Source organism: Tachypleus tridentatus, chromosome 6, assembly GCF_004210375.1.
Source record: "Tachypleus tridentatus isolate NWPU-2018 chromosome 6, ASM421037v1, whole genome shotgun sequence".
NCBI classification, from domain to species: domain Eukaryota; kingdom Metazoa; phylum Arthropoda; class Merostomata; order Xiphosura; family Limulidae; genus Tachypleus; species Tachypleus tridentatus.
In genome coordinates, this window is record NC_134830.1 from 138,260,469 (window position 1) to 138,273,760 (window position 13,292).

Sequence of the window (13,292 nt, forward strand, 5' to 3'; positions counted from 1 at the left end):
GGCTTGGCAAGGTAAAATAAAAAGAAAAAAAAAAACTTTAGATATTTGGGTTTCAAAATTCCTTGAGGTTGTATTTATATTGATTATACAATGGTCAAATTATTTATTTTGTTCTTGATATCACGTGAGGGAGGGATCTAATTCTAAAGATATGGTAAGACAATTTGAAAAAGACAAGCTGAACCCTAGTTAAGATAATTTTATTTTCTAACAAAATAGCTGATTTATGGAATAAGTTAAAATTGGTAGTAATGGAGACCAGAACTTGACAAGAGTTTTAAGAAAGGACTTAATTTTCTGAAAAAAGTTAGTGTGGTTTTAAGTTTTTACCCTTTTAAAGACTACCTTGAAATTTTAAACGTGATATCTTGTACTGATACAAGAAATGTATCTGAACAATGAATTCAACCAGAATTCAAGAAAAGAAGGATTTTTATAAGGGAACTTGTTTGTTGCCAACTAATGTTAATATTAAAGTATGAGAAATGCTGAATAGAGGAAGGGCAAAAGAGTTTTTTATTAATGGTATTAACTTGGTTTTTTTTACACAATACAGAAGAGCTGAGGCAGGAACAAGAAAATATGGAAAGTGTAAAAAAAGCAAAAGAATCCTTAGAGGCAGAAGTGAAGAAAATTCAGGCAGAATTAAATGAAGCTCGTTCGCTCGTTACCATCGCTGAATGTCAGAAAGAAAATGAGATAGAATCAGAGAGACGTAAATGTCATGAAGAGATTGCTTCACTTCAACACATCATGAAAGGTAGACAATATTCATTAGACTACTATCGCTTGTCAACAGTACATTAAACAATATTTAACTGAAGTTTTGTGTAGTAAAAATAAAAATCTGTAAGGTTAGATTCAAGTAATGTGATATTTGTTTATAATGCAATTTATTATTCTACATTTTTGTAGTATTAAACAGCCATTTGTGTTTAAGTTTTTTTGGGCAGATAGTTTCATCAGTATTTTCAACATCCAATAAAAAGTTCCGAAACGTTCCCATTGGAGGTTCTTGGTTAATAAGATGGTCTTTACAAAAAGCAAGTCCACTGATTTTGACAGATGTGAAGGAAGTGACAACCTCTGTCAAGTGATCTTGCAAGAAAATGCTACTTGGTTGTTTACATGTACAGATTGTAAACCTGTAACTCATAATTACAGACAACCAGATATAAATTACAGATATTACCAATATCTGGTAATGAAAAACATTTTGTTTGCGAGGAGAGGACTGTTAAAATCATATGTTTAATTACAGAAGCGGTATCTGATGCTATGAGAAGTACTTCTAGCCATTTTGAAAAGGAAATATCCAGATTGCAGACAGCCAATCAGAGGCTAGAAGCAGAACTACAAGAATTAAGAAGTGAACGTTCAAAAGAAAGGTAAATCGAGTGCACAGTTGTTGGCTGCTTATGAAACATAAATATACTATTTAACAGCTTAACCCTTTCCAGAGTAGGCAGATATCAGTTGTATCCCTTAAATTTTTTCTACTTCTTACTGTGGAAATACTTCACTAAATTGCAAATTCACTAAATAGTATGTAGTTTTGACTTTGAAAAATTTGTATATCCTGATTATCATGTAGTTTCCAATATTTTGTTGCAATGGAAACTAAAGGTTCAACAGCAAGTCGACTTCTGAGCTAATTTCATTTAGTTGAGGACTGCACTGATGAGAGTAAAGCTTCAACTAGTTCAGCAGTTGATTTGCTATTGAAAATTTATCTTTTGATCTTTGCATTATGGGTTTGAAAAAAGAATCAAACCTGTAGGATGTATCTCAGGACAGCTGGTATGGATATTAACACTTTCACCAAAATAAAGCAGAGAACAACATTTTTAGACCTTCATAAGTTATCTTCAAGAAAGTTGAAATCTTGTTCTCTGCTTTATTTGGGTAAAAGTGTTAATACCTATGCCATCTGTCTTGAGATGCATTTTTAATCCAACTGTGTTTCATGTCATCATGAAATCTGTAGGATGATTTGATATTTTAATTGTTAGCTCTTGGGAAAGTCTGTAAGTTAGTGAGATTATTACTTCATGTGCCACATGTGTAAATGTTTCACTGTGTGGTGGTTTTTAGGATTAGTTTGTATTTTCTAACTAGAACTAGGTAGGTCAGGTTTTAGTCTATAATTTTTTGATTAAAACAAAGTGTGATTAAGTTTTTTATTTTATGGCTTATCAAGTTATTAATATTCATGATGTTAGAAAAAATGCATAGGTTAAAGAAGTCTTGATGAACAAGATAAAACCCTATAACATGAGCATTTTTTAAAAGTCCACCCTTTGAAAGAGCTCCAGTTATAAGGTTTTTATTCATTTCTAAGTTGTTAGTATGATATACATAATTGATTTCAGATATGCTCTAGTAATGTATTACAATCTGTCAAAGTTTTGATTAACTTTGAATTTTAATTTTGATTATAAATGTAAATGGACTGAAAAATGTGACTGACCAATTAACCACTTGATTTCGGGAGAGTAAAATCTTATTTTCATGTAAAATTTGTTTGTGAATTTATAAAGTGGTTCCTGCATTAATGTGGGTAAAATATTTATTTTGTTAAGAATACAAATAATTATTTTGTATCTTGGAATGGCTTGTATGCAAACTGTCTTTGTAAACCTCAAGACGATCTAGGAAAATCTAAACGTTGTTCTCTGCTTTATCAGTAAATGTTAATACCCATACAAGCTGTTCTGAGAAACATATTTGTCTCAAGTGGGTTTCTTGTCATCAAAAAATATTTATTTTCACCTAAGTGTTTTCCTGTTTTATTTCCATATCCTGTAAGACATGAATATCAGAAGTTATTTTATAAAACTTTTATTTTGTCTCGTATCATGGTAGAGAAGATAAAACTAGAGATAACATCTATGCAATGAAAAACTGAAATATATGGAATAAATTTTTTTTTTTTTTTTTGCATCCATAATTTTCTCAAGAGTTTCAAATGACTTTTATCTTCAGTTTCAATCCTTAACTTTTAAGAATGTTTTATTTTAATTTTATTGTTTTGTTTTTGGACTTTGTACTGGCAAAGTGGTTCATAATTCAGTGGAAAGCTACAAATGGTAATGGGAGTCTGTGTCTACTTCCTTCCACAGGTTCAACTTATGTTCACATTCTTTGGCTCATGTAATTTTAACTTATTTTAGTTACATAATAAACAAATTTCCTGATTTTTACATTTTATTTACCTGTGTTTAAAAATATGCAGAAGGAAATTTAACTCCTCAAGTACTAGGCCTATTTTGAAAACATTTATCTCAATTTGACCACAAGTTTTACCTCTTAGTTCATTTTCCAAAATGCAACATAATTCAAATAGCTTAACACCTGCATTTCACAATATGAACTGACATGACCAGGTAGTTAAGGAGCTCGACTCTTAATCTGAGGGTCGCGAGTTTGAATCCCTATCGCACCAAACATGGTCACCCTTTTAGCCGTGGGGGTGTTATAATGTGATGGTCAATCCCACTATTTGTTGGTAAAAGAGTAGCCCAAGAGTTGGCAGTGGGTGGTGATGACTAGCTGTCTTCCCTCTATCCTTTCACTGCTAAATTAGGGACAGCTAGCACAGATAGCCATTGTGTCGCTTTGCATGAAATTTAAAAAAAACAAAAAAAAACAAAAAAAACCACACAGTTTGAAAAATATGTCACTAGAATATAATGTAAATAAATATTTTAGGAATCTAGATTTTTTAAGTAAGATATAAATAGGTTAAAAGATTTAAATAACTATTTGGAGAATCTTATACCAACAACCTGTGTATGCCCAACAAATAAAAACAATTGTTATTAGCTTTGAGAATGTAACCTGTCCTTTCTATTGTAAAAACATATCCATCAGCCATATATAGATGGGATTGGGCTTATCTGGTGGGTTTGACAAATTTATTGATATCTCAGCAAATTGGGATGGTAGAAAGTTTATATTATGGCTTATGACAATGTATAGTTTGTGTTTTTGATTGTTTGGATACTGAAAGCAATATTATTGAAGATGTATAGTCTAAAGGGGAGAATTCAGTGCACAAATGTATCCTGTAATGTGTAGACATGAAGAGTGAAATTTAAAAAAAAAAAATTATATTTGATATTAAGAAACTAAAACATTGATCATGTAAATATTTTAATCATAAACTACGTTTTGATTCCAACTTTACTGACACCTATTGGTAATAAAGCTAATTAAATATTAAATGGAAATATGTAAGAGATAGTGATGCAAACTTTTACTTGGTCATATGAACAGGGTTTATCTGTATATATTATGATTTGTTACTTTAAGTTCATTTCAGAACAGAAATATGTCATTTAGTGTCCTAACATATTTCTGACTTAATTAGTATGTTAAAATTTATAGATATTAGCATAGGCATATCTTTGAACACTGCAAATTCCCTTTGAGAAAGTATAATGTATATTATTTTTGCTATTCCAGTTGTGTTTGTTTGTTTAATAGACTCGGTATTTGTTAACCATCATTAAGCTCAAACTTGTGTAGATATTGTCTAGGTTTCCCTGTTTCCTAAGTAATTAACTCGTTGTAGTAGGCATACAGGGCAATGACAAATTAATCTGGTAAAGTATTATAACCATACAAATAATCCTATGTTTATCCAACAATAAAAATATTGTTCAGAAATACTGTGAAAAATTTTCTCAACTAATAAAGACAGACAACACAATTTTATTGTAGTTTCTTTTACTAACATTGGAACGTGTTCAGTGATTTATAACTAATCATATTAACTAACCCTTAAGTGATTTTTTTTTTCAACTCGTGGCAGGTGTGTTACTTCAAACAATCAAAAAAGAATATTTAACAACAGGTTAAATGTAGGTTTAGAGAATATTAAAAGAAAAACTCTGTAATCAAGTACTTTAAAAGGGAAAAACTTCTTCCTTAGTAATAAACTACATTTTAATGATATGTTGGTAAGAGGGTTGATGAATATTTTTGAGGAGATCGTTTATAAATCTGTCAGGTAATTATCTTTCTGTAAATAAGTGAATATTTTCATTTGGTTTTTAAGGGAAGGGGTCCTAGCAGCTGTTACTAAGACCCTGAAACAACGAGTTGGAAACTTGAGTCCTCATCCGTTTAGCACTTCTAATGACAGCAATGAAAACCTCGAAGACAGTATGAAAAAGGTTAGGATTCTACTAAAATTAAGTATTGGTGTAACATGTTTCTGAAAAAGGTTCAGATTTTACGGTTGTTTTTCTATACAGTTATGTGTAGGTGATTTCTTAAAAGTATTACAGATTTAACCAAAGTTTAATTTTAAATCCTTCTTGCCTCCGTTTTTATTTCAGTTCTATTTAAAATATTATTTTTACCACTTCATGACTTGCTTTTTTCTTTTTAAATCAAAATTTGAAATGGTACAATAATAGAATTTTGTTAATTATATATTTAAAAACACTGGTATGGGTAGAGAAAGCACTAGTAGAGGGGCGAACAACATTTCGACCTTCTTCGGTCATCATAAGGATTTTGTTATGCTTTGCTTTTTTTTTCCTTCATATTTAACATATTTCTCCAGAGTCTAAACATTTCTAATTTAATAACATTACTCAGTTTTCTTCGTACCTTAATAACTGTGTTTAAAATTGCATAACTTTTATATGGGGTACGGCCTGGTAGTAGAATAGTTCATTTGCAACTTGCAGGTTGTGATTGAAACCTATGGGAAAATATGCCCTTTCAACAATGTAGGATTTATACTATGAAGGTCAATTTACTCATAAACAGTAGCCCAAGAATTAGTGGTGGGTGGTGTTGATTAGCTGCAGTTCCCCAAGTCTGTTCTTTAAAATTATGTATGGCTAGTGCAAATAACCCCTGAGTAACTTTGTACAAAATTCAATGAAAATAAAACTTGTGATTATATTACAAAATTTTAATGTAGGTTTTGTATTTTTAAAACATAATTTTAAAACTTTAAAATCAAGTATTTCAAAATTCTTTGGTTCTAAGTATCTTTCTCTCTTTATTTTTCATATTTAATGAGTTTTTCCCCATTGGGTAAAAAACAAAACAATGATCTGTCTGTCTCCTAGGCCCAAGAAGATGCAGAGATGCTGAAGTCTCTTGTAGTTCCTTTAGAAGAAGAAATCAGGGTATTGAAGGATAAACTTCGGAGTACTGATGGACAGCTTAGAATGTATGAAACTGCATTTTCAGGATTAGTCAAAGGGTTAGGTTCGGGTGGTGACCTTGCAGATTTAATAAAAGGAAAAACGCCAGCAGAGGTTGTAGGACATCTGGATGACAAGGTGATAATTGATCCAATTCCTCGTACATAATTGGGGGAGCAGGATGTGACATGGGGAAGAGTATTGATATATGTTTATTATTAAAGTTTTCTGATGATGTAAGTATATCAGTTATTGTATTATGTAGGCTTTCTGGTGATGTCAGTGTACCAGTTACTGTTTATTATTTAGGCTTTCTAATAACGTTAGTGTATCGATTACTGGTTATTATTAAGGTTTTGTAGTGGCATAAGTGTATCAGTTACTGGTTATTATTTGGGCTTTATGGTAATGCCAGTGCATTAGCTACTGGTTATTATTTAGGCTTTCTGGTGATGTCAGTGTATCAGTTACTGTTAATTATTTAGGCTTTTTGGTGACGTACATCAGTGTATCGGTTGCTGGTTATTATTTAGGCTTTCTGATGACATATCAGTTATTGCAGTGACAGTTCAACACTCCTTAGGTTAATTGCTTACTGATACTCAGTATTTTAATCAACATCACATTGTATTTTTCCAATTTTTGTATTTTTCTTCAGCCTTTCACTGATTGTTGACACAGCTTGCATTATTTTTCTTTGGCTTTCTCTTGAATAATAATGATGACATGATGTCTATTGCTTGTTTTTGGCTTTCTTCTGCATGATTGCATGATGTACAGATTTTCTGCTTTCATTTAAATGCTGACATGATGTCCATTGATTTTTCATAAACTTGACGTGATGTGTATTATTTGTTTTATAATTTCTCCTGAATGAACTGACGTACGTAGCTATGTTTTGTTTTTTGTTATTTCAGTTATGAAAATGCTAAATTACGTACAAGTTTTGTTTTTGTAGATTATCTTTGATTCCTGTTCTATACCTCTTAATTGAACTGTAATTAGTTATTTTGCTTTATGTTTAAATGTGGACATCTTTTATTTCTTTTATTTTTAGAAACTTACTGATTTGTATTAAATTATTCTGAGCTTTGTATGAGACTTGCACTTGTTGTCATAATATAATGGTCAATCCCACTATTCACTGATAACACCTAAGAGTTGGTGGTGGGTATTGACTAGCTGCTTTCCTTCTAGTCCTTTACTGCTAAATTAAGGATTGGTAGTGCAAGTAGCCCTCGTGTAACTTTGCACAAAATTCCAAACCAAGTTACGACTAACTGTGATGTCATATTCTACATTTGCTGTCTTCAAATTATATTCACTATGGTTGTAATGTTTAAAATAATCTCACATAATTTTACTTACAGTTGACCAGCCTGAGCCAAGGCTTGCAGGCCGAAAAGGCTTCTCGAACCGACCTGGAGATGTACGTGGCTGTACTAAACACTCAGAAGGCTGTGATGCAAGAAGATGTGGAACGTGTGAAACAGGAGTCGAAAGACAGCAAGTATCTCATAAAATAGATGAAAAAACATGAAAAACCCAGAAATGGGATGACAGTGACCCTCCTTTATCATTCCCCTCTGTAACATAAATTTTTTCTCTTAGTTGCGTAAATTTGTGTATGCAGCAATGTTGTAACAGACTTGTTTACACTAGAAGTTAACCCATACTGTGGAATAAAGTGTCTTGATATCTAGATTAACTACAATGACAAAATTTATTATACAGTTTTAATTTTCATCCACATGATTACTGGTTATATTCGTTCATTTGAAAACATTTTTCTTTAACTGTGCATTTTTTTTATCCACTTAACCATATTAATATGTGATTTTAACTTTGTATAGTAACTTGATTAGGTATTTATTGTACAAATGCATACATTTCACAAAAATAAAAGTATTTGATGTTCATGAAGTTTTGAATTGGTTTTTCTAAAGATAGGAATTTGCTGTGAGCTTAAGCCTTATTTATCAGGTGATAAAAGAATACCACCAATCATTATATTAGTTTTTGTTAATGAACACCACAAATCTAAATTGTGCTGTTAGTAGTAATTATCAAACATTCCTCTCTCTCTGAAACTATTTTAACAGTACTGCTGCAGCTTGAACGGGAAAAAAAGGAACACGCAGCTCTGAAGAAAACATGGCAGATGGCTAATGATCAGTTTCTAGAGGCTCAGCAATTACAGATGATGGACATGCGACGCATGCAGAGCGTCCTCACCACAGAACAGCAGAGACAGATTAACGAGTTGCAGAAGAAAGATGGAGAAAGATTGGATCAAGAACAACGTATTACAAAGCTACAGCAGTTAAAGGAAGAACTTGACAGGAAACAGTCTGGTAAAACACATTGATATTTTTTCACTGTTTTTCAAATGCCCAGTTTTAATTTTGACATACTTGCCATGATGTTACCACTATTAATTAAAATAACAAAAAATTGCCAGTTGGAGGACGAGCATTAATCTGGTGTGAAACATATATTGTTTCTAGCTTTTAATTTTAATTTTGCCATTCTTGTAGTGGTATCTTTATTACAAAATAGTATTATAGAAGAACAACAATAACAAAAAGATTGTTGTTAAAGTACTTGTGTATAGTTTTGTAAGTTAAATGAAGTAAGGTTTGTATTTTTTGAAATGGGTGAATGTGAATTAAAATTATTGTACTTCAGATTGAAAATATTTTCTGTGTCTTTCCTGGGTCAGTCCTTGATGGGTCATGTTGGTACCATAGGGATAAGAATTTGCTAAATTACACATCTCTAAGTCAAATGCTTTTTGTGAGAAGTCACCATATTGTTGAACTAAAATGGTCGAGATAGAGATTGTGTAACTGCAATGATACACACGTACTATCTATCTATCTAAAATGTGTAATAGTGTTATTGTATTATCAATAAAACTGTAAAGAAATAGTGATAGCAGATAGAAAGCTTTTAACAATTAATATGTAAACCTTAACAGTGCCTGTGTGATCTATGAGGGATAGTTGTGTGTGTGATTTTGTTTCGGAATTGTTACAGTTTAATCTAGCAATGCCTAAAGTGTTCTGTGGAAATTTGTTGTATATATAATCTTGTTTGGAAAGGTTAACTTCGTTTCTTAGCATGTGAACATATTAGTATAATGTTTAAACACATTATGAAAGTTTATAAATTTAGCCATGGTAGCTTTCCTCAAGTCTATGCATTAAAAATTTAGTTACATTGAAAAAATGATTTTCCTATTTCCATTTTTAGGAAACTACAAATAATGCTGAAAGATGAACGTGTAAACTGTGTTTCATTATATAAGTTTAATTTGTCATTTTTGTATTTAGAAAACAGTATAACCTAAATTTTTTCAACAAAATATACTTCATTAAATTTCTCTATTTGCAGTTGCAACAGAAAGTGTTCGTACCCCTGCGTCCTGAGTAGTTTTTTGCTCATAACTTAAAAAGTATCATGATCAGGCTAATAGACGTATAGTTTGTTATAAATATTATACTAACACACATCTACATAAATTTTTATGTAAATTAAATGACAAACTGTTTATAATCAAATAACAGAAAATAGGAGCAGAAAGTGTTCGTACATTTCAGAATGTGTGAAAAAACTGATATTCCCATTAAAATGCTGTTTTGTTTGGTGAATAAACTACATTATATCATTCCAGAACTAGACATGGGGTCATAATTATTGGAATTTAGCCAACAAAAAATGTACTTCCGGCAATTTAGCTCTATCTCCGTCATTATCTGCTTGGTCATCATGTCGAAAAGGAAACAACTGTCCAGTGATTCAAACAACTGAATTATTGTAAAATACAAGTCTCGTGTGTCTCTTTCTGGTATTGCTACACAACTTAATGTGCTGAAATCTACTGTTCAAAGCATAAGTTGCCAAGTTTAAGCTTAGAGGATCAACTGCTAACCTCCCTCGTTCAGGATGCCCCACCAAATTTCCAGAGAGAACCAAGAGGATGATTCTCAGAGATGTTAGTAGGAACCCTAGTTTAACATGTAATGACATACAGAAACTGGTAAGGGAAACTGGGGTTGAAGTAAGCATCTCTGCACTTACGAACATGTTATGCTCTTCTGGTTTCAAAGCATGCCGTTCTCCTAGAACTCCATATTTAAAGCCTGTTCATTTAGAAGCACGATTGAGGCATGCAAGAAAGCATGTAGATAAACCCTTTACCTATTGGAAGAATATTCTTTGGTCAGAAGAGACTAAAATCGAGCTTTTCAGCTACAATGATGTTCGCAATATTTTCCGTAAGAAGGGGGAACGAAATCTTCCAAAGAACACTGTCCCTACAGTTAAACACGGAGGTGGCTTGATCATGCTATGGGGTTCCTTCAGCTTTTCTGGTGTAGGCAGCCTTCATCGCATCAACGGAATCATGAAAAAAGAAGAGTACGTTGATATATTAGGCACTTATATCAAGAATGATGCTCAGAACTTGCACCTTTGGCATTGTTGGATCTTCCAGCACGACAATGACCCAAAGCACACATTGAAATATGTGCAATCCTGGTTGCAGAGGAACCATATAAGCATTCTAGAGTGGCCATCTCAATTACACGATCTCAACCCAATTGAAAACATTTGGCATGAGTTGAAGACCAGGGTTCATCAGCGTCATTCAAAAAACTGTCAAGAGTTGGAGGCCTTCTGTAAAGAAGAATGGAAGAAAATACCAGTCAAGTTCTGTCAAACGACCATGGAGGGCTTTGAGGAGAGATTGTGCCAAGTAATTTACCTGAAAGGCTATACAACTGACCATTAAATTAAATGCACAAACACTTTCTGCCCCTCCTATGTTTGGTTATTTGTTTATAAGCAGTTTATTTGTTGTTCAATTTACATAAAAATTTATGTGGGTGTGTGTTAGTATAATTTTTATGATATGTTATACTTTCATTATCCTATTCATGATACTTTTTATGTTATGAGGAAAAAACTACTCATGATGAAGGGGTATGAACACTTTGTCATAACTGTACATTTGTTCAGTTTAATGTTATAAAAGTCATTCTTAAAAAGTATTTATAGTGGAATACTTGATTCTCTTAATCAGGTAAAGAGCAACTTTGATGGTGTTAAACCTCAACATGTTGAACTAAACATTTAATCTGAAGCTTGAACTCTTTTAATTTGATTGTTTAGTTTTATTAAAGTGAAACTCAAGATAACTCTTTTAGTCCACTTATTTATGCAAGTGTGTGTGTTGTTTCCACATTTTCTCATGTTACAATAATTTTCTCCTTCCACATGTAAAATGCTTTAATTTCACATAACTTTCACTGTTTTGTTAGGTTTAACTTTTCTTTGTCAATGTAGAAGACAAAATGAAATGTACAACATACTGCAGCAGTTAAAGCAATTATAAGTGGAAAGAGATAAGTTATTGTAGCATAGAAAATTTGGGTACCAGGTTGTGAGATATAATATCCATAGGAATTTAAATTTTCTTTGGTCTAAATAAAAGAATTTATAATTATTTATAGTTAAATATTTGTTCTGTACCATTTACATAGAAAGAGAAGTTCTAACCTCCAGTCCTCGTCTATCAACATCAAGAGATTTTTTTAGAATGTTGTCACCATTACCACATCAAAGATTGAAATCCACGGATAGTGCTTCAAGTGAACAAGTTAGCTCATCATTTGCTTATCAACAGGTTTGCCAGAAATTACATTTCTGAAAGATACTCTTAGGTTATTTATTATGGAAAATGGAGGTATAAAATACATTTTGAAATCAGTAAATAAAGTTTAGTGTTTTGTTTTGTATTTTGAGATAGAATCACTTAGTTATGTAGTATCTTTTGTTTGGGATATAAAACTCTTTTGGATTTATAATAATAGGTTAGACTTAAATTTTTTGTACTCTTGTGTATTTTGTCAAGGTTACTATATTATAACAAGAAAAATGTTGATGCTTGTGATTTTTAGGCTAACTATCAGTATATGTCGCAATTAATTTTGAAAGACTCAATATACATAACAATCTGCTTATGCTTGCTAAAATGTAATTCTTTAGTCTGCTCTCATGTGTACTTGTGAAAACACATTTTTGTTTTTATAAGAGCACAAACAGATATTTAAAACTAGCATACAGACTATCAAGTGAGAGGGGAATGTATCCCTTCACTCCATAGTATACCATAACCTTACATTTCTTAGCAAACTGAAATAAATAAATTTAGCAAACTTAAGTTTGAATAACAAATAGGCAGAAAGGTACAGTCTAGGCAGTCAGACGTCGGGGAATTTCTTTGTGAGCCGATCAAGATCATTCATGAAATAAATTTGTGGTGTATGTGTAGAATAAATAATGGTAAAAATCAGTGACTTCTAATATACAAAAAAGCCAGTGCATTTTGGTAATACAACAGTACCAGTGATTTTTATTTTTGTTGCTGAGCAATAAAAATACAACCTATGGTATTTAGTCTATGTACTGAAAGTATAAAATACAATGTATAGGCAAGAAAAGTGAAAAAGTATTTGTTGATTTTTTTTTTAATTTAGAGTATTTGTTGATAAAAGAGGTTTGTTTTTATTTAAAGTGTGGATTACAACATAAAATAGAAATAATTTAAGTTTAAAATTGAATTTATTTTTACTTTCCTGATAAATTCTATACACTTGGCTCTAGGCTAGGTGATCTCACACTATGTCTTTACTTCAGGCTTATATTCGTCACACTTGCAAGGTTTCACAACACCCCAACCCTTTCAGGACATCCTGTAAGTAAAAAGTACTGAACAGACAGTGAACAAACTATTCTACCCTCAGTGTGAACTCCCATACGTGGTGAGGGGACCTCCCAGGGAAGGTTCTGTTCTTTCGGTTTACCTCATCTGGGATCTAAACATTCACCCACGTGTTTGCCGTGCATGGCAACCCGTGAAGGGAAGGAGAGGGTCTTGGTGGTTGAGGGGTCCAACCCTAACACACCACTTTGGCCTTGAATTCCTGTAGATGGGTGGCCTTTGGGTGGCCCCCCTTGGGTCAATCAGCTGGTCCACTTGGCAAGAGTCAACCAAGTACCAGTGTTGGAAGTTCTCAACAGGTGTTGTGGACATTGTACCTGATGCTGGTGTTTGGG

The 13,292-nt window shown here is 32.2% G+C and overlaps 1 protein-coding gene across 7 annotated transcripts in view; it reads left to right on the forward strand.

The window, feature by feature from the left end:
* LOC143253803 (rab GTPase-binding effector protein 1-like) overlaps window positions 1-13,292 on the forward strand; it is a 64,721-nt gene that overhangs the window by 21,036 nt on the left and 30,393 nt on the right. For all 7 annotated transcript variants that reach the window (XM_076508211.1, XM_076508205.1, XM_076508207.1 and 4 more), the window contains 7 exons: window positions 557-760; window positions 1,262-1,388; window positions 5,063-5,180; window positions 6,093-6,308; window positions 7,541-7,676; window positions 8,273-8,524; window positions 11,717-11,859. In XM_076508211.1, the coding sequence (XP_076364326.1) occupies window positions 557-760; window positions 1,262-1,388; window positions 5,063-5,180; window positions 6,093-6,308; window positions 7,541-7,676; window positions 8,273-8,524; window positions 11,717-11,859 (1,196 nt within the window). The remainder of the gene's footprint in view (window positions 1-556; window positions 761-1,261; window positions 1,389-5,062; window positions 5,181-6,092; window positions 6,309-7,540; window positions 7,677-8,272; window positions 8,525-11,716; window positions 11,860-13,292) is intronic.